Here is a 24373-nt window from a genome sequence, read left to right as displayed (position 1 = left end):
GAATAATCAGGACGAGAAGAGATGAAAGCATGAATCACTCTGAAGATCATTAAAAGAAATAAAAGATATTTCTCAAGAAACACAACTGAGCTAGCTTTTTAACAAGAGTGAGGTTCTGGTCTGAAATAATAAGAACTTTTGTTTTGGAGGAGTTAAGCTGAAGAACCACAACTAACTTTAACTAACTGACTGAGCTGGTTCAGAAGGTTTGAAGTACAGCTGAGTATCTTCAATTCAATTCCATTTTATTTATATAACACCAAATCACAACAAAAGTCATCTCAGGGCGCTTTTCACATAGAGCAGATCGTACTCTTTAATTTACAGAGATCCAACAACCCCCCCCCCCCCATGAGCAGCACTTGGTGACAGCAGTAAGGAAAGACAAACGTCAAGCAGAACCCGTCTCTGGGTGGAAGGTTGGGTTGATTATGCTAGTGAGGAGTAAAATGAACTAACTTGTGTACTTTTACTTCTGATGGAGTATTTTGCTTTGAGGTATTGCTTGTTTTATTAAAGTAAATGATTGTAATACTACCAGCATCACCTCTGGTTGAAAGATTCAAATCAGTCTTTCCTAATAATGGTGCATTATTAACAGTGTTGATGAATAAGTAGCCTTTCTATTGACAGCAAAAATAACAAAAACATGTTGATAAAATTCAAGTGTGCAGACCAGAGTATAAATCTTTATTGTACTAACTGTGTGTGCTCACAAGTCTCAGTGACAGATTAGACAGCATGAGATGAAGGAAACACATATATACTGTATATAACCACCTCTACAAAGCTTTCCTGTTTTAGGTGATCGGATCAAGATTCCATCCATTCCTCAAACAGGTCAAAGTCTCCCCTCTCATTCCCCCCCCGGGCTGTTTGCTTTGGTTACATCACCTCATAGAAGAGTAAATATCTGCTGGTGAGACGCATCCACATAAAGTTTGTGCCAGGCAGTGAAGAGATACGTCCGAAGACAAAATAAAGGAGTGTGGGAGACAAACTGGGAGGCACATCTCACAGAAGGAAAGCTTTGAGATAAAAAAAAAGAGCCATCTAGAGGATGAAGTGTGTTGCTGTTGTTGTGTTGCTGAGTCTCCTGTCAACGGGACACTCGGCTCCTCTGAGCAGCTGTGACAGTCTGGTGAAACCAATAACTATCAGCAATGAAGACGTAAGTGCACGCCTGCTTTACTTTGCATCATAAATATGAAATGCTTTAAACCCAGCTAAGATGAGACATCTTTTATTCGAGAGTCTACCAGCTATTGCAGAGTGACACGATCATCAGTCTGCTTTAAAAATAAATAAAAAAGATGGCTCCATTTGATACGTGTCTGTACTGTATGTTGAGAGTCTTATATTTAGGCCTTTTACCTCTTCTGAATTCAGTTTTAATAAACACAAAACTGCAACTTAAAATCCTAACTAACGTACAGAAAAGTTGATTTTTTAATAGTTTTTTTCCAGACATCACTGCAGCCATACAAGAACAAACACTTTCAAATGTGAATCCTGTAACTGCATCATTGAAACATACAGAAAATGAGTCAATCATCACTGCTTCACCACAGATGATAAAAGTTTGACATTTTCTAAAAGGACTTGGTCATTTCAAAGACACAGTATGTTTTACATCTAACAGGATTTCTTCTTTCTGGGTCGTGAACCCACAAAAATCATGACACCAGCAAGTTGTTGCAAGAGCTCCAAAGGAATGACTATGTAGAAATGATCTCAGAGATCTTAACAGTAGAACCACTGACTGTGCACTGTCTGTCGGGTCCAGATGTTGGGTAGGTGGCTGTACATCGGGGGGAGCTCTGACCTCCCAGGAAGCCGTTCTCTGGGACACCTGATGACCAGCGTGTGGCTGGACATCACTGCAACAGCTCAGAGTAACGTCCTCAATCTCATCCAGACTCAGAGAATGTAAATCCCCACCAACACTGTCACACCAAAGATCTGACGCAAGGAACAAAAAGCATCAAGATACATTTACAGTCTTAACAACAAAAAAAATCATCATAATTGATCACTTTTTTATCTACATAAATATATAAATATCTTCACTGTGAGGTGAATTCTATTTTTTATGATAGTGTTTCTCAATATACAGTTGTGTTTTGGGACCATATGAGTACAAATTGCATCTAATTATGTAAAATTGAATAAACAGGGTGCAGTAACTTATTTGTAGCTGTGTCATCCATAATATTATGTTTTTTTCTTCACAGATATGGTGATTGTTCAAGCTTAGCATACAGTGTGACTTTTGAAAACAGCACAATGTTAATTGGTGAGTGAACAAGAGCCACAACGTATGAGCGAGATCATTAACCTTGCAGTTAAACTCTCCTTCTCTCACTCATTTCCTGGGATTTCCTGTGTGTGTGTGTGTGTGTGTGTTTTTTACAGAGCAACCTTTCTACCTTAAAGAAGTCTACCTGCCAACTGACTGCTCAGACTGCCTCGTTGTCCATGAAGAAATTATCTCTGGCAAAGATACTTTTACCAGTTTTCTGCTTTTTAGTAAGAAACACTCACTCAGTCTTGAAACACCTAACAGGTCCTGAACAGGATAAGAAGTCAATCAACATATTTCTAATGAAATACATTTAAACCTGGCAGCTGCTGTAGGTGAACTTTTCCAGCTTCAGATGGACTTCAGCATGAAAATACAACAGTGTGGAGAATGAACACATCCTTATAGATGGAAAATTCTTTTTTGTTTTGTTTCAAAATGTCTTATTTTTGGATGAAATGCCTCAGATTGTTCCTGACTGTGACATGTTGATATCCAGGTAGGAGACAAAGTGTCTCACCTGATGTTCTGGAGATGTTCAAGAGACAAGCAGAATGTCTGCGGATGCCGTCGCCAATAATGATCAACACAAACTATGGTGAGTATGGTGCCCTCGTTCATTTTCTTATCTCTGCATACTGTGCTCCTAGAATTTCAAACCACACTGTGTATTATACATGTATATATTATTTCTTTATGCGTATGTGCACAGAAATCTGCCCGGACAACATCCCACCCTCAGAGGGGCTCACTGCCCTCAACTCTTTATTAGAGGCCAGGATGGGGCATCGAGTTGCAAGATTCCTGGATACTCTTTTTGATATGTTTGTGAACTGATCTATAATTAGTTTTGATTTTGTGCCACAAGTCATTTTGTATGAAAAAGCATGGAATTTGTTGTGATATGCATAAGTAATTCAGAAAATTGCATAAAAATCAAGGTTTAGGAGCTACCGTGTTTTCTTCTACTTATTGGCAGTTGTGGTATGATTATTGTTATTTTTTTGTTGTTTGATGTCTCACATTCTGAGCTAAAAAAAGATATAAATAAAAACAAGACCTTTTCTTTCTTTTCTTTATTCCACAAAGACCCTTCGTTGAGGTATAAAGACAGAGTTGCACATGAGACGGTAAATAATGTCGACAGTTGTCCAGTTATTGAAGTTAAACTCTGGGCAGATGCAATACAGTTACAAGAAAATTATAAGTAAACAAATGAATAAACAAATAAGCAAACAAGCACGCTAAGGTCAATATTCACCTGCTATTTAAAAGTAACCGTCATTATGGTAACAGACTTAGAACACTGTCTAAAACTTGAACACACTGTGAAAATATATCGTGACATATTACAAATATGTATATAAATATGTATGAAGTATGATATATGCCCATATTTTGTCATTTAAATCCTTTATTACAGCAGCAGGATTAGGAAGGCTCCGTCCACATTCTGGGGTTACGATACGTAACCGATGCTCTTCTCAGTAAACCTCTGCATGTGTACGGTGACAGGATTATGTGATTGAGGCACTTGAGAATGATAGACACACCTCCATAGTGCCAAAACCTTTCTGTGCTCACTGTGCATGCAGGTGCACAACAACTGATTGGTCCATTTAGCTCAAAGCAGTGCTGTGCTAATGTATAGCCTTACAGAGCTGCTAGCATGGCTATGACTGTCTTTTTTACTCTGACTGGACTCTGATCAACTGATTTATAATCATCATCTAATCTGATTTCTAATCATTCTAATCATTTGTCCAATTCTGTTGTCACAGTTTCACAGTTGCTTCCAGTAAAAACTTAAACGGTCAATATTGTTTTCAGAGTTTGTTTGAAGAGTGTTGTATCTTTGTATTTGTTCACTGGCTGGTCGCTAACTTTGTCTGTCTGCTGTCTGGTGAAAGCAGGTAGGATATAGAGGGTCTTTCAAACTACTTGCTTAGCTGCTGTGACTGAATAACGCTGATGAGAGAAGCTGAGGGGAACTGCAGAGTCAGAACATAAGTATCTGTGGATTTGTCACCACAAGCAACCCTTTTCACGCACAGTACATGCAGTCATTTGAACCATTGTTAATATAAAAATAGTGATTATAACAGGTTCAAGTTCTACTTCTATATACATACACATCTTCTAAGCGTCTGTTGAGTAACATATCATTACAGAAGAAGTATGGTGGATGTGTGTACATACCAGAAAGTATAACATCTTTTCATTCGCAGTACATGCAGCATTAAAAAAAACTCTTGATGACAGCTTGGTTGTAGGATTAGCTAGCAGCTGGCAAGAAACACAGCAGCAGAAAAAACAGAGTCATTGATTCTGTAGAATAGTACTTTCTTCATTACGTTTGGTTTCATCTGCTCTAATTCCCCAGTTGTTATTGTCTTTAATTTGGTTGTCTAAATACAAGTCAATAAACCTTTTACTGTCTCCATCGCTGAACCAGATTACGACACATGTAAACAACTCAGGAGTCCATGTGGGATGAGCCTCTGACCTTTGATGCACCAGTTTTAGCTTTAAGCAGACACAACCAGCACAGAGACACAGATTCAGGATCTTTGTGAAAGTGGATGCGACGAGTCATGATGGTGTTTGTTCATGTTGCTGTGGCTGTGCTCAGTCTTCTGTCTGTTGGGCAGTCAGCTCCAGTTACCAGCTGTGAGAGTCTGATCCAACAGATTGAAATCCAAGGAAGAGACCAGGTAAGATACTCTGTCATCTCACTTGCCATCTGCCTTTCACACTATCACTAAGTGCATATTGATTTTTTTTCCATTTATCATCTTATGTAACTGAGGGAGATACTGTCTGTTTCAGCTGTTGGGCAAGTGGATGAGCATCGCGGAAAGCACAAATGTCGCAGCATTCAAATTGCTGACAGAGATGTTTGCGGAGACCTGCTGGGTGAAAATCACCACGGCCAAGGAGAATAATGCCATCGATGTCTTTCAGGCTCAAAAAATGTAATTTCATGTTTATTTGTTTATTTTGGAGCCAAAGTCTTCCATAGTGTCCAGAGGTGTTTTTCCAAATCTTAAAAAATGTCAGTTTGTAATTCCACTTTAAAAAAAAAAACCATTCAATTTGTTAAAGGTCTGGCAGGTGCTTCACTCTCACAAGTAAGATGACCTTGGAAAACAACACTCTCTCTATGGGTGCGTAGTGCTGCTGAAACATGCTGTGAAAATATCTTGACTGACCATGTATCTGCATAGATTTGGACTTTGTGTCCAACAAACACTTTGTGTATTTGTATGGGTTGATGTCTGTGTGCGTGTGCTTGTGATCCCCAGTGCACCCCTTCAGTGTATCTGAGGTCTTTCTGAGATCTGGCTGCCCTGACTGCCTCGTTTTACAGGCAAAATACACCATCGGAAGAAGCACATACACGGGTCTTCAGTTACTGAGTAAGACATACAGACCAATAAAATGGATGTAAAAGAAATGTAACCACTTTTAAATTTAAAATAATTTATAAAATGTTATTAAGTAGTGACTTTGAAATGGATTTGCACAGATCTGAAAATTCGTACACTGTATTAAGACTACAGATGGACAATATGGTTAAAATCTTCTATCACTTTTACCATTTAGGCTATGTAATTCTATATTGCAGTTTCATTATTTACTGTTTAGATACACTTTATAGACCAGATGAGAATTTCTAATCATCTCTCGGTATATATCGTTATACTACCAGAACCAGACTATTCACAAAGTTACTGTTCATGGGAAAACAAGACTACAAACATGCTAACTGCTCAGTGAAGCTGCTCTTAGACACAGTGGTGCTTTTAGCCAAATGCTAACATCAGCATGCTAACATACTCATGCTAACGCTCTAATGTCTGTATAGTCAAGTCTACCATGCTCACTGTCTCAGTTTAGTGTGTTATCGTGCTAAAATGTGCTAATTTGCACTAAATACAAAGTACAGCTGAGGGTGATTTGAATGTCATTAGTTTTCAGGTGTTTGCTGTTGGATAAATCAAGTTTTTTTTACCTGATCTTTTTAGTTCCAAATTCCTTCTTTTTGTTACAATACCACTGCAGCTGAACAGAAAAACACTGACTGTGGAGACACAATAAGGGAGTTTTTTACTAAAAAAGAGTGTAACTGTGGCAGATATCCGCTTTGTTTGACTAAGTCAGATGGCTGAAGCTTCATATTACCTTCAGATAAACTCTTAAATACATTTTTGCCCAAAACAAGGCCTGTGGATTTTGTCCCCCGTTACTTTCATTGTAAACACATTTGGTGGAGATCTTCTAATGGTCAGTATGAACAGGAGGAATGATCACAGCAAATAAAACCTGTTTCAATGGTTATATAGGCACCTGACTGTTGTTTTAAGACAGACTTGAACAACTGTGAACCTATCCTTTAATGTCTGAAGTTCCTTGAATGACCCTGTATACACCCAAGTGCTGCATCCTTTGAATACGCTTGTTGTGTCTCTCAGGCAGGAGAGCTAAGGTGACTGCCGCTGAGATGGAGGAGTTTAAGAAGCAGGTAGAGTGTCTGAACCTACTACCACCCACTATCCTGGATCCAGAAAAAGGTATGAACTGGCCACAAAGTCTTCATATGAATTTGAATTATGCTGCAGCCATGTTGTTGAGGCTGTGAATATCGTCAGTTCAGTATCAACATTTTGATATTGTGTTATAAGATGTATTTGCCATTTTAATAGTCAAAAGAAACTGTGGTGCCTTAATTTAAACAGCAGCAGCAGCAGTTTCTTAGTCATGGTGTAATTACACATGAACAAAGCACAGTAAAGCCAATAGTGAAATGCATTTTGCCTAAAACAAAAGTGAAAAAACTAAAACAGAAATTAGATTTATATTAGATCTGATTAATTTCACACACAAAAGGTTGTCACTATACCTAATATATCAGATAAACCTTGTAACCCACCTCCTTACACCTTCTTCAATATGCGACAGCCCAGCAGGGGTGTGGGACAATCACACACAGTGGGTGAACAGTTGCCATTAAAGGAAGCAAATTATCATCACATTAATATCTTAACAGTGAATTTGATTTTTTGTGTTTGCCTGTATTTCATTTTCATCTTCAGTGCCATGGTTGATCAGGTTGTACATTAATGAAATGCTCTCTTGACTGGAGTAAATAAAATGAATCCACACTTCTCTTCCTTCACAGGTTTTTGCCCAGATGAGTCTACAATAAAAGGAACAGGGACCATTGACCTAACCGATGTCTCAAATCACATGAACTCTGAATCTGTCAGTCTACTTGAAAATGTGATCAACAGTGGTGGTGAAATGTTAGTCGAAACTATCTCCAGTCGCATGGCTGGATTAAAAGAAAATTAATATTGGCATGCTTACATGGCCAGGTCTGCCTGAAAAGGATTCTGCCTGTAAAAAATAAAATACCAAATGAATATGAAGTATGACTGTTGTTCTGTCTGTCTTTGACTATCTGTTTTAGATTATCTGTTATCAAATTGACAAATCAGATTTATTCATTTTTCTTGCTGAACCCCTTGTAACCAGATTACCACATGTATAAACAATTCAGGACTTTGTTATTACATGTGGGATGAGGGATGTGGGATTTGAACTTTAATATGTTACATGATTCAGACGGGGACAACATTAGAGGTGTAGAAGAATGAATCAGTTACTTATTATGTATTAGTCTATCAACTGACACTAGTCTTCTTTTAAATAGCCTCCAGTAATTTACCACAAACAGCTTACTCTGCCACCTGCTGGCGGGTGCAGTATATGAAACTTAACTTTTAAAGGGCCACTGTGTAGGATTTAGTGGCATCTAGCAATGAAGTTGCAGATTGCAACCAACTGAATACCCCCCCCCCCCCCTCTCTGTATTTGAGAATCTATGGTGGCAGCAAAACTCACGAAAAACACGAAAGGCCCTCTCTAGAGCCAGTGTTTGGTTTGTCCATTCTGGGCTACTGTAGAAATGTGGCGGTGCAACATGGCAGCTCCGTGGAAGAGAACCCGCTCCCTCGGTAGACATAAAGGGCTCATTCTAAGGTAACGAAAACATGATTCTTATTTTCAGGTGATTATACACTAATCTAAACACACTTATGAATATTATATTAAAGTCTGTGCTGCTAGATGCCAGTAAATTCTACACACTGCACCGTTAACTATACCGACTTCTCTTCAACATACGTTTGTTGTAGCTAATACGCTAACGGAAGCTCCAAATGCCCACCCTATGTTGTCCCAAAATGTCCACCTTGTCAGTCACTCAGACCCGACCGAGTGGACATATCAGTCATTTGTAATTTGTAGATGGATGTTATTTTGTCATCCCTTTTAATTATGGACTCAACCAAACACACACACACACACACACACACACACACACACACACTAGATTATATTAGTTTATATTATTGCTTATTCCTTGTTGGGTCACACTGTATATTAAGTGTAGCATCATTATGCATTAATAAAGCCTTAATAAACGTGAAATAACCCTTTTCTTCCTCCCTGTCTCTCTAACAAATGTTATTAAGCAAACTTCATCATACACAGTGCATTATTAGTTATTTAATGTTTAATTAACATTAGTGAAGAACATTATTGCACTCTTAAAAAAAATCTCTCTGGCCTCTTAACCAAATGCATTAAGTTATTTACCCAATACTCCTGCTTCAGTTTCAATCGTTCCTGCATCAGTGATTAGTTGCGTCCTTCTCTGCATATTGAGCTCTTTAGATTTGTCTGAGAGTGTTTAGAGTGATAAATAGCTCCTCAGTTTCAAAACAAGAACTCACGGCACCTCTCACTGTCTCCACAATTACCCTTTCAGGATAGCCCTTTTTAGATCACTTTCAATCTTGTGCTTAAGGCTGCTAAAGCTCAAAGTATTTTTGCCAATGACGATGGGCGCAGTGGTTTTTCTCTGTCCACCTGACCTGGGGTCCGCTGTCTGAGCTGCCACCTCCCCCCACCGACCGCAGGTGAAGAGGAAAGTGGCGCTGATCCCTCTCCAGCAACTCCTCACGTTCACAAAACTTGAGAACGTGTTCAAGAATTGCATGAGTTTTGCTTTTTTATGTCTTCGTGGTCTTTGCCAAAAATTACACAGTAGGCCTACTCAAACTCAATGTAGTTCTTTCACAGTCAGTTCAAACAACATTTAAAAAAAAAATTCCAGCAGAAACTCTTCTCGGAGCTCTAACATCTCACTTAGCTGACGCTTAACATTTGAAAAATAACACAACCGATCGGTGATGTAGTAGCTAACTGTTAGCCACTAGCTAACCTAACTGTCTACTGGCCTCACACACCAGTGTTTTATCATATTTTCTCAAAGCCAGTGAGTCTTTCATCGTGAGGTAATATATCAGTGGAAGCTCCAAACTGTTACACCATTCAGACGGGACGACATTAGTGGTGAAGAAAAATGTCCATTTTTATTTCTTCACCTGCAAGACTCAACAACCTCAAACTACCAACAGACACTGGTCTTCTACTATATGGCCTGCAGTAATGTACTCTGCCACCTGCTGGTGAGTGCGTTGTATGACACTTAACTTTTAAAGGACCAGTGTGGATTTAGTGGCATCTAGTGGTGAGGTTGCAGATTGCAACCATTGACTGTATATAAAGATTATCTATCAAACTAGCATCTGTCTAAAACCAAAAAATATTTGAATTTGTCAGTTTGTTGTCTTGTTCAATTGAGGGAGACACCTTCTGTTTCAGTTGCTTGGCAAGTGGATGCATGCAGCAGAAAGCACAAACAAGCCAGATGCTGAACAGTTAATGAAAACAGCCACTGAGTGAAAATCACTACAACTAATGAGAGTGATGCCTTCAATGCCGTGGTTAAAAAAAAAAAGAAGCATAATTTCAAATCTACATTTTAAGTTTTTTTTTAGTCCAATAATCTGAACCACAATGACTCAGGTTTGGATAGCTCTCCAACCAGGCGAGTGAAGTCTAATTAAGGAAGCATGCCGACCGCACAAACAGGTGCTATGTAACTTTTTATATGTACTTTGTCAGGGCACAAGTAGTCTGGTAAAATTGTGATTGGCAACAACAAGAAAGGTTGCAGGCCTTACCTGAACCCCAGTGAGTTCAACTAGCTTTCTGCTGCCACTCCACTCTGAGCTCGGTGTTGGTTTCAGTTTATTATGTTATAACTTTGACACAGAGTAGTGTGATCTTGTAGGATCCCATAACTCATAAGGAACCAATTTAGAAAATACATTTTCAGGGTCAGGTGAGACATGTAATGCAAAATTAATGAAACATGCAATGCAAATATTTTATCTGACCACATATCTGCACAAACAGATCTGAACTTTGTGTCTAGAATTGCAACAGCACTGCGAAAGAGAGAGAGAGAGAGAGAGAGAGAGAGAGAGAGAGAGATCTGCTTACTAACTAAGACGACAGACATGTTGACTGATAAAATAAATAAATGTAGGTCAATGTAGTCACAAAGCAAATGCTGGTTCAGTATCACTTTAACATTCTCACTGTAACAACTCTGTATACACAAATCATTCACAGATTTTATTATATTTTAGATAATAGTAACTATTGAAGACATATGAGTGTATATAATTACAACTATGTTATACGGTGCTATCAAGCATTCATTAGCTGTTTATACACAATTATGAATTCTTCGTAAGAAGAGTTTGTTGTTAACAAAGATATTAAACACTTAGAAATGTCTGCTTACAACTTAATTTCAGTGAGTTATAAATCATATTATTCATATACTGCTTATGCAAATGAAGGGTTAAAATAATTTGGCAGTGACATAGTTAAATCTGAGAGTTTACATGCATTAGATTGTATTTCAGACCAATCACTAAGTTACTTGATTTTGTGTGATAAAGAGTAAGTAAATACACACTGTAGGCATAAATTGCCACAATTAGGGAGATGACACGAGGCTAAAAAACCTGAAACTCCATAAAATCATATTCATATTCAAACCTCAGAGAGAACACTTTATGCTATCTTTAGCATAAAGTGTTACAAGAGTACCAGAAAAGCCAACGATGTGACAACAGTAATCGCAGGTTTACTCTGATTGAAATATCATCTGAAGGAATTAAAAGCAGTTTAACATTCCAGCAGAGGCCACTCTGATCAGCATCAGTGCATAAAACGTAGCGCAATGTTTAATGTGAAAACATTGTTTAATGTAAGTGAACCTCGACTTTTGAGCATTTGTTCAACAAACAAGAATCAAAGCTTGCCCTTTATTTTTAAAGGGATATTCCACTGACTATGGATGTCAAAGATATTTATTTAGGCCCAGGTGTCCTATACAGCCTGTGAAAACTGTTGTATGAGCTTCGTCAAGTCTGACAAAATTTCTAAACTGACATGGTGCTTTACTTGTTTTCTGCTCAGGTAAGCTTACTGTTAAAGTGCTTTCTAAATGAAACCCCAAAATGAACCAGAGACAGTTGAAAAATCATCAAACTAAGGAAATGATGTTGAAAACCAGTGACAGAAATATTCATTCTTGAATTATTAAAATTGTTTGGAGTTTCTCCATTTAACAGAGAAGACTCTCTGGACAAGGTAAAGCTGATTTCCTGATTACATTTCATTACTCAGAAAAGGTTAAATCCTCTGCTATAACTTATCCTGTCAAAACCTTTGCATCCCTGAAATCTAACCTAAAAACTGACATCTAGTCAATCCAAGTTGTATAAGGGGTAGTTCTGTATTTTATATTTCTGCACAGGATACTGTATATTTCTGTATGTTTCTTGTCTCTTGAGCAAGAGAAGGACTGTGACTGTTGCAGAGCTGAAGAGTTTAAGAAGCAGGCAGAATGTCTCAACTTACCACAGCCTCTTCGCCTGAACCCAGAAGCAGTTTTTTGAACCTTAATTAATATAGCAGATGCCATGTTAGGTATATGTAACTCTACAAGAATGTGCATTTGTTTATTCACGATACGCACAACCTCTTCTTTGGCATGAATGAAATGAATCCACACTTTCTCTGTCTTACAGGTATTTGCTCAGAGGCAGGGTCTCCCTCTCAAGACACAAAGATTATAGGTGTGACATGCTTGTTTGGCGATGGACCAATGTCTGATTTCCTGAAAATAGATTATGGAGAGTGTAGGTGGACCAAAGGAGTTTGTCAAAATGCTCTATGATGTATGAAGACTAACTGTACAGAGTTCATGTCTGTCTAAAGACAATTCTGTCAATAAAAAAAGTGGCTGGCCGCTGCTCATTGTGTCTGGCAGGTCAGAGCTCACTCACAATGATGTGTTAAACAACAATGATCAGCATGTAGCAGTTGTTCCCTTTGCCCCTCTTGACTGTAAACTGTTGCCTTTTTAAAGGACTTTCCCCTGTTCTTATGAAGTAGATTAACTGCCAGGCTTTGTGTTGAGCTACTTAATCTGCAGTTGTGTCATTTCCCTGATGTACAGATGTAGGACCTTCATCGTGGGAACCTACGTACCAGTCAGTAGATTTGATGAAGCCTTTGTGGTCAACAGGAAAACCACAGCTGCCTTCGACTTTGTAAATCGAGACATCTTGTGACCTTAAGATAACCGAGAATCTTCAGATGCTTTTTTTTTAACACACATGAAAACTGAACTCACATGCTAGTTCAGCCCAGGTTTTAAAACATTACACTCAGTTAAGTGAGGAGGATGCCCATAGCCTTGTTTATTGGTAGTTTATTACTGTACATACACCTGCTTATGAGTCATATGTACATATATTTTTCTCTCCCTCACACACGCACACACACACACACACACACACACACACACACACACACACACACACACACGCACACAACACTCAAGATTATATAAAAAGGACTCAATTTCTGTGCAGGGTTCAATCACAGTCTGAGATCTACAGAGAACATTTGCATCTGCATACACCATGTGCACGCGCACACACACACACACACACACACACACACACACACACACACACACACACACACACACAACTATCTGCATATGGCCTTATGCCTTGATTTACATAGAACAGACCACGATCAAAAATATAGAAGAGTGATGAACCAATAGGCAACCCAGTGGTAATCAAGTGAATTTGGGTTTTTTAAACATATAAACCAACACACTGTCTGGGCTTGGTGGGTCTGTGGAGTATGTGCCTCCTTCACTATCTAAACAGGAAGACCACAGGAAGGTTAGTCGTCTTTTTCATAGGGGCATGTTTCAATTTCAAAACAAACTCCAAGTGTATATAGTTTTACAAGTATTCAAATAACGTGTTATCTGTGATAGTATACTTGACCTCCAGGTGTAATCTCGGAACATATCTGACAGTGAGATGTTTCCAATGCATTTTTTTTTTTTTTTGTTTATCTAGTATAATCCCCTGAGTGTGATCCATACAATCACCAGAGCTGACTCATCTAAAAGTAAGTGGCTGTGTTCAAATTCTTGCAATACACATAACTTCCATGTAGTTATGACCAGCCTCCGTGACTGGATGTGTTGAGTGGGAAAAGCTAAATCTATATATTCAAAAAGGCCTTTTTTTTCTCCTGCTTGCTGAAAATGTGGGTATATTTCATTAAACTGAGATGTTCTTCATGACAGTTGGAAAAAAACAACTCTTCGGTGTTCATCAGGAAGCAGGATTGTTATTCAGATAGATGACTGAACTAAAAAGTAAAACTGTACTTTTACTTTTTAATTAAAACTGCATAAATTGATGTTATGGCCCCTTGGGGACAGACCAACAAGCTTTTAACGCAACACTGACATGTCATCATTTTATAAAGTTGATATCGCTAGCTTGTTAGCAAACAGTTGCCTATTTACACATCCAGTAGACACAGAGCAACATTATCATTCATTTACAGTTGTGTGTCTTGCCACCTGGCTAATATAAATTCAATATATAATTCCTATTTTTAACTCTGTTGGTCTCCACCAACTCTGGAGGGAAGTATTTTTGGCTCTATAGCAGCTGAACACTCCACTATAATCACCAGCTAACTGTGTCCACCGTTTGGTGCTGGGCAGGTAGCATTTGGCGGGTTAATCACCATTTTCTGCTGCTGCTGGAAACAAAGCTGATGAGCGCTGTGAGAATTAACCAAAACAGTACAGTTACGGGACCAAAACAATGAGCTGAAAGCAGCTAAAACACTTTGTAGAGTTTAGGGGAAGATAATTCTTTGTAGGTTCATCACTGTAAGTGAAAGTGACCCCTTTCACAGTACACGGAAAAATACTGATTAGTGCAGCTTTAAGTCCACATTTAGGAAAAGTTTGATTTTACTCTGTATAGTTATCAAGCTAATTTTAGTAATCTTGCTTCATGATATAGAACCCTGGGATTACATAACACCTACTAAAGATGACCTAACACTCTTGATCACCCCAGACCGCTGAATAAAATGAGTCATACTATATAAAAAATTGAAGAACTTTCTCATAAAGGGCCACATCTTTAGCTTGAACACACATATAAGCCGGAGTCAGGTGATAAAGAAGAGAGGCCATGTGAAGATGTTAAGGACAAAGCGATTGTGTGCTTTAGTGTTGACACATGACCAGAGACAAAAAGGAAGCAGCCATGGTATATGTCTTTGCAAAAGAACAACTGAGGCCTGTTTCACAGATGCACACGTCAAATGTGCACTCACACGCTTATAAATTACAACAAAAGCAACAAAGATCGGTTATGGCAAAGAAATACTTTAAAGAAAGAACCCTGCCTTACAGAGTAAAGAGCATCTATTCATGTCTGATTTGTCTCTTTTTTGCTTCTGTTTCTCTCTCAGACATAGAGACACACACATACATTTAACAAACACAGTGAACAGTTTTGCAAACATCGACTGCCTCTCTTTCACCAAAACAGTAAACAGAATTTGAGATACTAAAAAGAAAAAAAAAAAAAAAAAAAGGTTTCTTCTCTTCATCACCAGTGGCCTTCTTTACAGCTTACTTATTCCACTGTGACTCAGAAGCAGTTGCTAGGCAGCCAGCTCATCACCTGGACACACAACAAATTGTTCCAGGTAAATTGTGTAGCATAAAGACCCATTCATACTACAGAGTACAGTCAGACTGCATGATTGTCACTGGGTTAGGGTGATGCACAGTGAAGTGTGCAGGGATATGAAAGTAGGTGGGAGGATAAGGATGTCTGGTAGTTGATAAGTGTGACATTTATTGAGTCCAGCTATTCTGGCCACTGGCCAAACATGTTCCTGTAAGACTAGTCCGTCTGCTACAGAGTTGATTTGGATGAAAGTTCCTTCGATGTGGTTCCTTTGGAGTTCCATGTTGTGTTGTCTCTACAGCCTCTAGTAACGATCTAGAGCACCAGACCAACAGTTACAAAAGCACTGGGGTGTATTTTTTTTTTTTTTGCAGGTGAATGTGGCGGTGTGACAGTAGGTAACGTATGAAAGTGTTTGTTTGATCATGGTCAGACTGTGCCATGTGCTTAGGTTTGGAAACATGTAAGTGACAAAATTCCAGTTGTAGCTCACAGAACTCCATTCAGGAGTCCGGTCTCCAGCTCGAGTTCCAAAATCCGTAACACTGCCCATGGCTGGTTCTCCTCTGACATCCAACAGGCTGGTGCCGGTTAGCATGGCCGTGTCACAGTGCGCCAGCTCGCCTGATCAGGTCACGGTTCAAGTCTAATTGTGAATTTCGCTCCAAAAAAACGTGTGGGGATGCTGGATTTGTAAACAATGATGTTAGAGAAGGTACATGTGGGAGAACGGGTCAAAGAGAAAAGAGGGAGGACCGATGCTACCCTGTAAACAAAAATATTGGAGTATTTCGGAAAGGGTAGTTAGTCAGAAACTTGACAGCCATTGTGGATCTGACAGAGCTGGGCAGCAGTGAAGGTTTAAGATCTGCTGCAGTCGGGCTAATCCGGTCTGAAGATGGGGATCTTAGGTAGGAACTCTATTAGGATTACCTGTAGGTGATAAGAAATATAGCTGTTAGTAGTGAGAAGATAGAGATTTTGCTATAAGGTTTCTACAATTACATATCGTGTTGTATTTGGTCATTGCAGACAATGACAATGTGTTGGACTATAAATATATGTGTTGGGTTTACAGAACTTTTAAATCAATGGGATCAATTACCTTAATGTGTCAGGTATTAAATTCACATTCCCATTGGACTATGTTACCTATTCCACAGTTTCCTAATTGAATTTACTCATAATGTACTCTGGTGTGGTATACTGTGATAAGATATTTTGCACCCACATTGAAGCATGTTGGGTGTGTCAGAAGGGGTGAGAGGAAACATGTAAAACTCTGTTCAGACCAAGATTAGTACAATGTGGAAAAAACAGCCTCATTCACTTCAGTAAAACCACTGCATTGAAGCAGCAGAGGTCCCGACGCAGAGCAAGAAAAACCCCCCCCCAAAACAAACACTGTAATTCATCCAGCAAAAAAGTTTAACCTAGCTTAACTTTCGCTTTCACAGAATGTGACGTCATCTAACAACACACTGTGTTGCTCAATCAAATATACGCAATCAGTAGATGACTTCTTAATGTCAACAATGGAACTAAGATACGTCTGATTGTATGACTGTATTTTATTGTCCCCACAGTACTTGAAACATGTGTAACCTTGTCATTACTACAGTGCTGTTTTTACAAGTATTTTGGGACAATATCACTCAAAAATACAAGTACAAAGCTAAAACATTAATAACAACAGATACAATACTTACATATTCCATCATGTTGTTGGTTTCACACTTCCTTTTGCTTAGTCTCCAATGCAAACACAACTGCAAACAGAGTGCAATAGTGATCAGAGAATTTCTATAACGTGTCACAAACAAGTTCACTCACTACTGATACACACACATCCATCTATGCCTTCTGTGCTCACCTTGTGGTAGAGTCTGCTGTTCTCCCACTCCAGAAGCTTCTCTATAGATCTTCTTGTCTGGAAGGCAACAGTGAGATAGGATGATATATTATTTTTTCCTGAATCCTTAGCTGATTTCACTAAATGCAACAGAAGCTGGTGCGATGTTTAACATTGTGATGCATATGAGTGAGGAACGGTGTGGGCGGGTATCTCACCCTCTTGCTGAGGCAGATGACAGGCCACAAACTGAAGCCCAACGTGCAGCAGCAGCAGAGGCAACCACACAGGAGCCACCGCACATTCACGGGCAGCGTCTTCCTCAGACAGCTGTTTACACGGTTGATACTGGCTTTGAATTCCTCTGGTGCCACCTGAGGGTGCACACATACATGGTATCCTTAATATAGTGACATTTAACCTTCTTAGATGGCAGGTTCAAATTTTGTTAGTGGTCACAAAAATGTTAACTGTGTTTTGTAGTGGTGATGAGATGCATCATTGTATGTGTCTGAAGGCCAATGGAGAAAGACAACATACTGCACAACAGTAATAATATTAAAAATGACCAAATGATATATCATATGTTAACTGGTGGCTAGAAAATAATGTAAGCTTGTAGTGGAGCCCAATATGAGAGTATAATTTTGTAATAGATAATATGTAATGATGACTAACGACAAGATACTCACCTTTCCTGTAAGTGCTGAAGGAAATTCTGACTCGAATTTATTACTAAGCCCAAACCTGCGGAGGTGAGGGGAAAAAGTAGATAGTTATAGATAAGCAGACATACACTGTATTTGGACTGTTGACTTAAATAAAGACTTTTACAAAACAGCATCAAACCTACCAATTGTGCAACTAATTTTAGGCAATAGGTGGGTAAATACTTCCCTCCACTTCACCCAGCAGAAATGAGGGGTAAATTATTTTCAGGATAAAATCATTGTCAGCAGCATCTTATTTTAGAGGGGTCCCATAACACACAGACATTATAATATTACCAAAACAGAAACAATCTGTTATTTCATAAAACATATTTAAGGGATTTTAAAGCAAGGTATATCCACGTATCTTAGTCCTAAATCAAATTTAATGTGTATTAAACAAATCCAGTCAATTCAGATCAATCACCTAACCAATTTTAATTAAGGTACTTATTTGTACCACCTCAACAAGAGTAATAAAGGAGACATAACAGAGAGACCAACGCGGTAGCTAGTTTGAAAAAACAACTAAAAACACATTTGCACAACCTGGCATTGTATCCGCTCGTGACGAGGGTGACGTTTTAAATGTTTATTTCTCAAATACATCTGTAGTACTTGCCAGATTATCATTTAAAACGCCCATCGATGTGAAAATTAAGTCATGACAATCAGATAAGCCAAAAGTTATTTGTAAATGACGTGCCCTGCTGAAAAATGTTCTTCCTTTGTTTCAGTAACATTTGTTGTACTTCAGCCATGCCGTGTACTATCGTTTCGTTTTTATTGTCTACTCTGTTTGTGCTCCATATCAGATGATCATGGTCTTGAGGCAAATAAATAAAAACATAATTAAACAACACGGAACTATTAACATTTTTTTGAATTATCTGTTTTGATCAGTCTTATCTTTGAAGCAAGAGGAAAGATTGGTGAAATCAAATGAGAGTACTTTTGGCCATGAGTGTGTTTTTGTTAAAATAATAACAATAATCAAACGTTTGACTTGACATTAGCTAACATAACAGCTTCCCACATTACTCGGTACATACAGCAAATGTTCATATTTATTAGGCCGTGTACTTCTGCCAAAACGAAACCTGGCTGCTAACTGGATGCTATGCTAACGTTAGGTCACTAACGGCGGCTAGCCCAGCTAGCAGCCGGTTATCCACCGACACCGCCGCGGCTAACCGTCACACGGTGACGGTAAACGCCTCTCTTGGTGCCCGTTAATCTCGTCAGTTTGCTTACACGGTGACGTGGCCGGACCCTCGCACCACCACCGGGTCCGGAGCGTACTTGAGGAGCTGCTCCTCCGCGGCCCTGTCCTCGTCCTCCTCTTCCTCCTCCTCCTCTTCGTAGATCTCATCAAAGTCCTCCATCATCGCACGGCTCGGCCTCGCGCTTCCCGGGAGAGACGCCGGGAGAGACACTGTGCCGCGGAACAGCGAGACCTTACCGAGAAAATAAAAAAAAGTACAAAGAAAACCGTGAAGACAATATATATACCCGTCCCGGAGACGATACAGCTCACATCGCTCAGCAGGCTCCGAAACAAAACATCAACATCCGCCGCAGTAACCGGAAGGGGGACAGACGTGCTGACGTCAGACTTTTTTCCCCGAAAAGATCAGTGTTGACATCCTAAATCTTTAAAGATCCACTTCACTCATACATTGTAACAAATATGAATCCTCCACTTGGAATAATAAATCGTGTCTGATTGGGGTTTTTTCCCACAAAAAAACTTTTTTATTATTATACATATATAATTTATTAATTACCTCATCTCAACCATTGGTAAACTCATTAGCCCCTTCCCTGTTGTTTCCTCTTTCTCAACCGCCAAATGCAATGAATTTGCATCATTTTTCATTGACAAAATTCTCAGCATTAGGTGCAATATCCCAGTTACTAACTTTACTGGTAAGTGTGACGTACCTCCACCATTGCGTGTTGGCGGTCTCAAGCATTTCTGCATTGTAGACTCCAGGGATCTCACTGATGCTATAAATCCACTTAAGTCCTCTACCAGCCCCCTTGATCCACTTCCAGCATCCTTTTTTAAATCTGTTTTTAATTTTTTAACAGATGACATCCTGTCAATAGTAAACTGTGCTCTCCAGACTGGTATCTTTCCACATTGTATGAAAACTGCTGCTATTAGACCACCTCTGAAAAAGAACAACCTGGACCCAAATGCACTTAGCAACTATAGGCCAATCTCAAACCTCATCATCCTGAGTAAAATTATCGAGAAGGTTGTATATCAGCAACTTATAGATAATATTTATAATAAATTCTTATCTGTCTTCAACACATCTCATAGTACAAAAACTGCTCTTTTAAAAGTTGTTAGCAAGATGTTGTTGACATGAGGATCAACAGTGACAATAAAAAAAACTCAGTCCTAATACTTCTAGACCTAAGATCTGCATTTTACACAGTGGTTCATGGGATTCTGCTGCAAAGACTGAGAGACTGAGTGGGTCTATCTGGCATGGGTGTCCAGTGGTTTGAATTCTGCCTGCAAATGGAATTTCATTTTCACACTTGATGACTTCAAATCTAACAAATACGAATTAGTGCATGGGGTCCTGCAGGGCTGCATGCTGGGTCCTCTTCTTTTCAACTTATATATGCTTCCCTTTGGCTACACTATCAGCAAACATAACATTATTTACCATAATTATGCCGACGACACGCAGCTTTTCATCTCACTATCCACTGATGACTTTCAACACATGAACTGCCAAGTCAACTGCTTGGAAGAAATGAACCACTGGATAGCTGTAAACTTCCTTCAGCTGAACAGGGAGAAAACTGGGACTAAAGCCTTGAGGCAGCTGCTCTGTGAGTATCTGGAGTCCAGATTGTTAAAAACAAGTGAACAGATTAAAAAACTATAGGAGTAATCTGATGAACTCTGTTTTCTGTATCATATCAACAGCATCACCAAGGGGTTGTCTTTTTCCAATTTAGAAACATTTCCAAAATCAGAGGCTGTCTTTCCCAGCTTGACTCAGAGAAACTCATGCATGTTTGTCCTGAGCAGTCTGGACTACTGCAATTCTCTGTTTATGGGTCTTCCAAACAAAACAATCCATAGATAACAACTTATTCAGAACCCAACTGCACAAGTTCTAACCAGGACAAAAAAATGAGACCACATAACTCCAGTCCTCCGAAAACCTTCAATGGCTACCCTCTGGCTCTATAGTACATATCAGACATGCTGTCAGTATACCATCCCAGCAGATCTCTCAGGTCACAAGGTGGAAACCTTCTCCATGTGCCTAGAGCATTTTCAAAGTCTGGTGAGATGCATTCAGCATATGTGCACTTCAATAATGGAACAGTTTGCTTGCAGATCTTAGACTTGCTCTGACAATGTATTCTTTCAAAATAAAATGAAAGACCTTCCTTCTCAGTCGAGCATTTTTTTAATGAACACAACATATTTTGTATAAGATGGTGCTATACAAATAAAATTTGAATTGAACTGAATTAAAAATTCTTAAAATGGCATTGCCTCCTTCTCCCTCATTGAAAAACTCAGAATCTATGAGTATGTAAATATTGATCATTTCAAAAGTTGAACTGATGGACACACAATGTCTCCTATTTCACTGTAAAGTCCATCCTCAGTGTATGTGCACCGGACACATCATACTTGTGTACGTTGTATACTGGACTGTAGTTGGCTCCAAACTAATTGTGATGTCACAGATCATCTTTGGAAGTACACACCTTAAAATCAGATTTTCTGTGAGAACAGAGAAACTTTTCACTTACAGCAGATTAATGTGGAAACAGCCTTCTACTGTCAGATTCTGCACAAACGTTATTCTGCACAGTGAAGTTCAAACATCCAACTTAAGGAACAAGAATAGTGACGGGGAACTTTAATGTATCGTGTTGTTTTTGCTCTGCACATCTTGAAACTGTGCCTCGTTCATTTTGACATTGTGACTATGGCAAGAGGTTTCTAAGTTTATTAATGATACATTTATGGCTGGTTTTGCTTTATTGTATAAACATGTACTATTTAGGTTTTTAGGTTACAACAGAAAGAATGGGAAACAAGCTTGCATCATCAATCTTATAATGATCTTAGCTTCAGTTTCATATTCACGCATGTAAGTTTACCAACAAAAAACCTCTCTTCTCAGTTCTTCATAAAGAATGTGAGCAGTACCTACAGACCATTAAATCTTGCATCAATAAGAAGGCTGTAAAAAATGTTAATGTGTTTATTGTTTTTAATGTCTTTATTTAACTTTATTCTGTTATTTTATTTTATGTATTTTTCTTTCTATTTCTTATGTTTTTTTTTGTAATTGTAAAAATACTCATTTACAAGTACACAAGCCCTTCATTTAAACTTTAGAATGTAGGATGAAAGTATTAGCAACAAGCACTTTAATTATCAGAAGCAAAAGTACTTATTCTGCAGAATTACTCATTATTTAGAGTGTTATATGACATATTAATGGGATATAATTACTTTACTTAACATGTAAATATCATTATAATGTAAAATCTACACTGTTTTATCACACAAGTATAATGATAATGATAAAAGTTGTGAAATGTTATTATTATATTATAATATTATAATAAGGAAACAAACAAACAAATAAAACAATAAATCCAACCGGAAGTCAAGAATTCTTGATATGGCATGAAAGTTGGCGAGAGATTGCATGTCGTGACCCTCCGGGTTATGGGTATTTAGGTTTTGGCTCACACACAACCAGTATGTGGTTGTGCTAAAACCATTTTCATTTGCTCACTCAAAAAATGTTTTTGAGTGGAGGAGTGAATGTTTGAGCTTCCCTGTGCAGAATGATATATTTATGTAGGTATCACACTTGATATGATGCCTCGTTTTCTTTCCCACCAGCATTTCTTGAAGACCCGCCCTACTCTTCCACTGATTGGCTAGGACTCGTTGCCTTCGTTGGTTGGATTGGTTGGATTAGGTTTAGAATGTCAGGGTTAGAGCCAATCAGAGGCAGTGTAGGGGCGGGCCTTCGCAGAATGCGGATATGACAGTACTTACTGTTTAGGAAGTGTGGAGACAATTGACCCACAGTTGCTTTAGTAAATCTCGGTAAACTTTTGCTTTAGTTTATTAGCAGTGCGATGGCAGGAACAGATCACTTTAATATGATTTTACAAATTTTCAGAGACGTGGCTCCTAGCATCACAAGCGGGATTCTCACTGTTGTCCTTTCATCGTGCGCGTTGTTTGGTATCCAAACATATTTCAACTTCACCCCGGGGGTCTTCAGCGTCGGTGCAAGTGTTTTTGTAAATGGACACCTCCACAGGCTCTTGACGTACCCTTTTTACCACAAGACACTTGCTCAGCTTCTCCTGAACATCATAACTCTGGTGTTTCTCAGCGGCAGTTTGGAGAAAGGTGTTGGCACGGTGCGTTTCCTGTTTCTGTTCATCTTGCTGTCGACCAGCACGGGCTTGTTTTACGCCTTCCTGGATCTTCTGCAGAGTGACAGCAGCCAGTGTAACACCGAGGGGTTGGTTCCTGTGGCCCTTGCCTGTGTGGCTTTAACTACCATGCACACAAAAATGACTAAAGGATTCCTGTGTGGAGTCAGTTTCCCCACCGTAGCTCTCCCTTGGGTGTTCCTCATAATCACTACTGCCCTCGTTCCTCACAGTGTGCTCCTATGTAATGTCATTGCCATCCTGATTGGGTGGATGTATGGTAAAGGATGGTTCTCTCTTCTGGACATATCTGAAGCCAGGGCTGGCGTTGTTGAGAAGATGATGCCCTTCAGGTTGTTGAGGAGCATCTGCGCTGTGATGTTTGTCCCTGCTTCCACGGAGGAGAGGAGGAAGACCCTCCTTCCACAAATTAATCCAACCCCTGGGTCCTACCCGGTCCAGGCTTATGCTCCGTTGTCCAGCATCAACACCGCTGATATCACAGCCAACATGTATGAAGGCTGGCCGAACGCAACCAGTGCCCTGTCCAGTCCCACACAACCTCTCAATCCTTATGGACATGGCTCTGCACATAGCTTTGGGACGAGTCATGGACAAAGCTGCAACCACAGCCACCTCACTCACAGTCATGGTCAACTATAGTTATATTAATTTCTATGATTGTTTTACAACACTGCAAACATGCAGACAAGTCATATTCTATTAATACAGCTTTATTTTCTACTCCTAACCCACGACAAGTGATGGTACACCTGCAGCTCCTCTTTTCATCGAACTGAGTGGAGTCTCTGTCTGTATAAAGTGACATCTCTCTGAATGTTTAAATGTTACGGGTAACTTTTGTACTTAAATTTAAAAATGTACTCAATGTCTTTTATATCATTTGTTCCTTATTTCTACAAATAAATATATATATAATACAACATACAGAGTATCCAGAAAAAAACCTCATTTACATACGGAAAGCCCTAATTTGTGCACATCCTGTCCTGTTTTTAGGCCA

The 24373-nt window shown here is 39.1% G+C and overlaps 3 protein-coding genes and 1 long non-coding RNA gene across 5 annotated transcripts; 3 read left to right on the top strand and 1 right to left on the bottom strand.

Moving 5' to 3' along the window:
* Nucleotides 1–1082: 1082 nt before the first annotated feature.
* On the top strand, nt 1083–7739 carry LOC121906424. 2 transcript variants are annotated; one of them, XR_006098626.1, is made up of 10 exons: nt 1083–1171; nt 1787–1929; nt 2235–2296; nt 2416–2529; nt 2802–2900; nt 3015–5016; nt 5132–5277; nt 5608–5721; nt 6778–6876; nt 7485–7739. XR_006098626.1 is itself a non-coding variant. In XM_042425305.1 (6 exons), the coding sequence occupies exons 1-6, from the start codon at nt 4885–4887 to the stop codon at nt 7655–7657; spliced, it is 726 nt and encodes a 241-aa protein (XP_042281239.1). In that variant the 3' UTR covers nt 7658–7739. The 2 variants fall into 2 exon arrangements, 1 of the variants encoding a protein (XP_042281239.1); XM_042425305.1 differs by lacking the exons at nt 1083–1171; nt 1787–1929; nt 2235–2296; nt 2416–2529; nt 2802–2900 and adding an exon at nt 5408–5469 and having other exon boundaries at nt 4885–5016.
* A 506-nt stretch (nt 7740–8245) lies between these two features.
* On the top strand, nt 8246–12888 carry LOC121884821. The gene is made up of 3 exons (XR_006092413.1): nt 8246–8347; nt 9138–9840; nt 12325–12888. It is a non-coding gene; the product is annotated as an uncharacterized LOC121884821 (long non-coding RNA).
* A 2112-nt stretch (nt 12889–15000) lies between these two features.
* chic2 (cysteine-rich hydrophobic domain 2) lies at nt 15001–19480 on the bottom strand. The gene is made up of 6 exons (XM_042393829.1): nt 19147–19480; nt 17875–17929; nt 17401–17556; nt 17204–17260; nt 17040–17099; nt 15001–16263 (listed from the first exon to the last, which is right to left on the bottom strand). The coding sequence occupies exons 1-6, from the start codon at nt 19278–19280 to the stop codon at nt 16213–16215; spliced, it is 513 nt and encodes a 170-aa protein (XP_042249763.1). The 5' UTR covers nt 19281–19480; the 3' UTR covers nt 15001–16212.
* A 3380-nt stretch (nt 19481–22860) lies between these two features.
* On the top strand, nt 22861–24295 carry rhbdd2 (rhomboid domain containing 2). Its single transcript, XM_042400265.1, has one exon. It carries the CDS (start codon nt 23044–23046, stop codon nt 24010–24012), a length of 969 nt encoding a protein of 322 aa, XP_042256199.1. The 5' UTR covers nt 22861–23043; the 3' UTR covers nt 24013–24295.
* The last annotated feature ends 78 nt before the right edge of the window (nt 24296–24373 follow it).

Source organism: Thunnus maccoyii, chromosome 2 (assembly GCF_910596095.1).
Source record: "Thunnus maccoyii chromosome 2, fThuMac1.1, whole genome shotgun sequence".
NCBI lineage: Eukaryota > Metazoa > Chordata > Actinopteri > Scombriformes > Scombridae > Thunnus > Thunnus maccoyii.
This window is presented reverse-complemented; position numbering and strand designations above follow the sequence as displayed.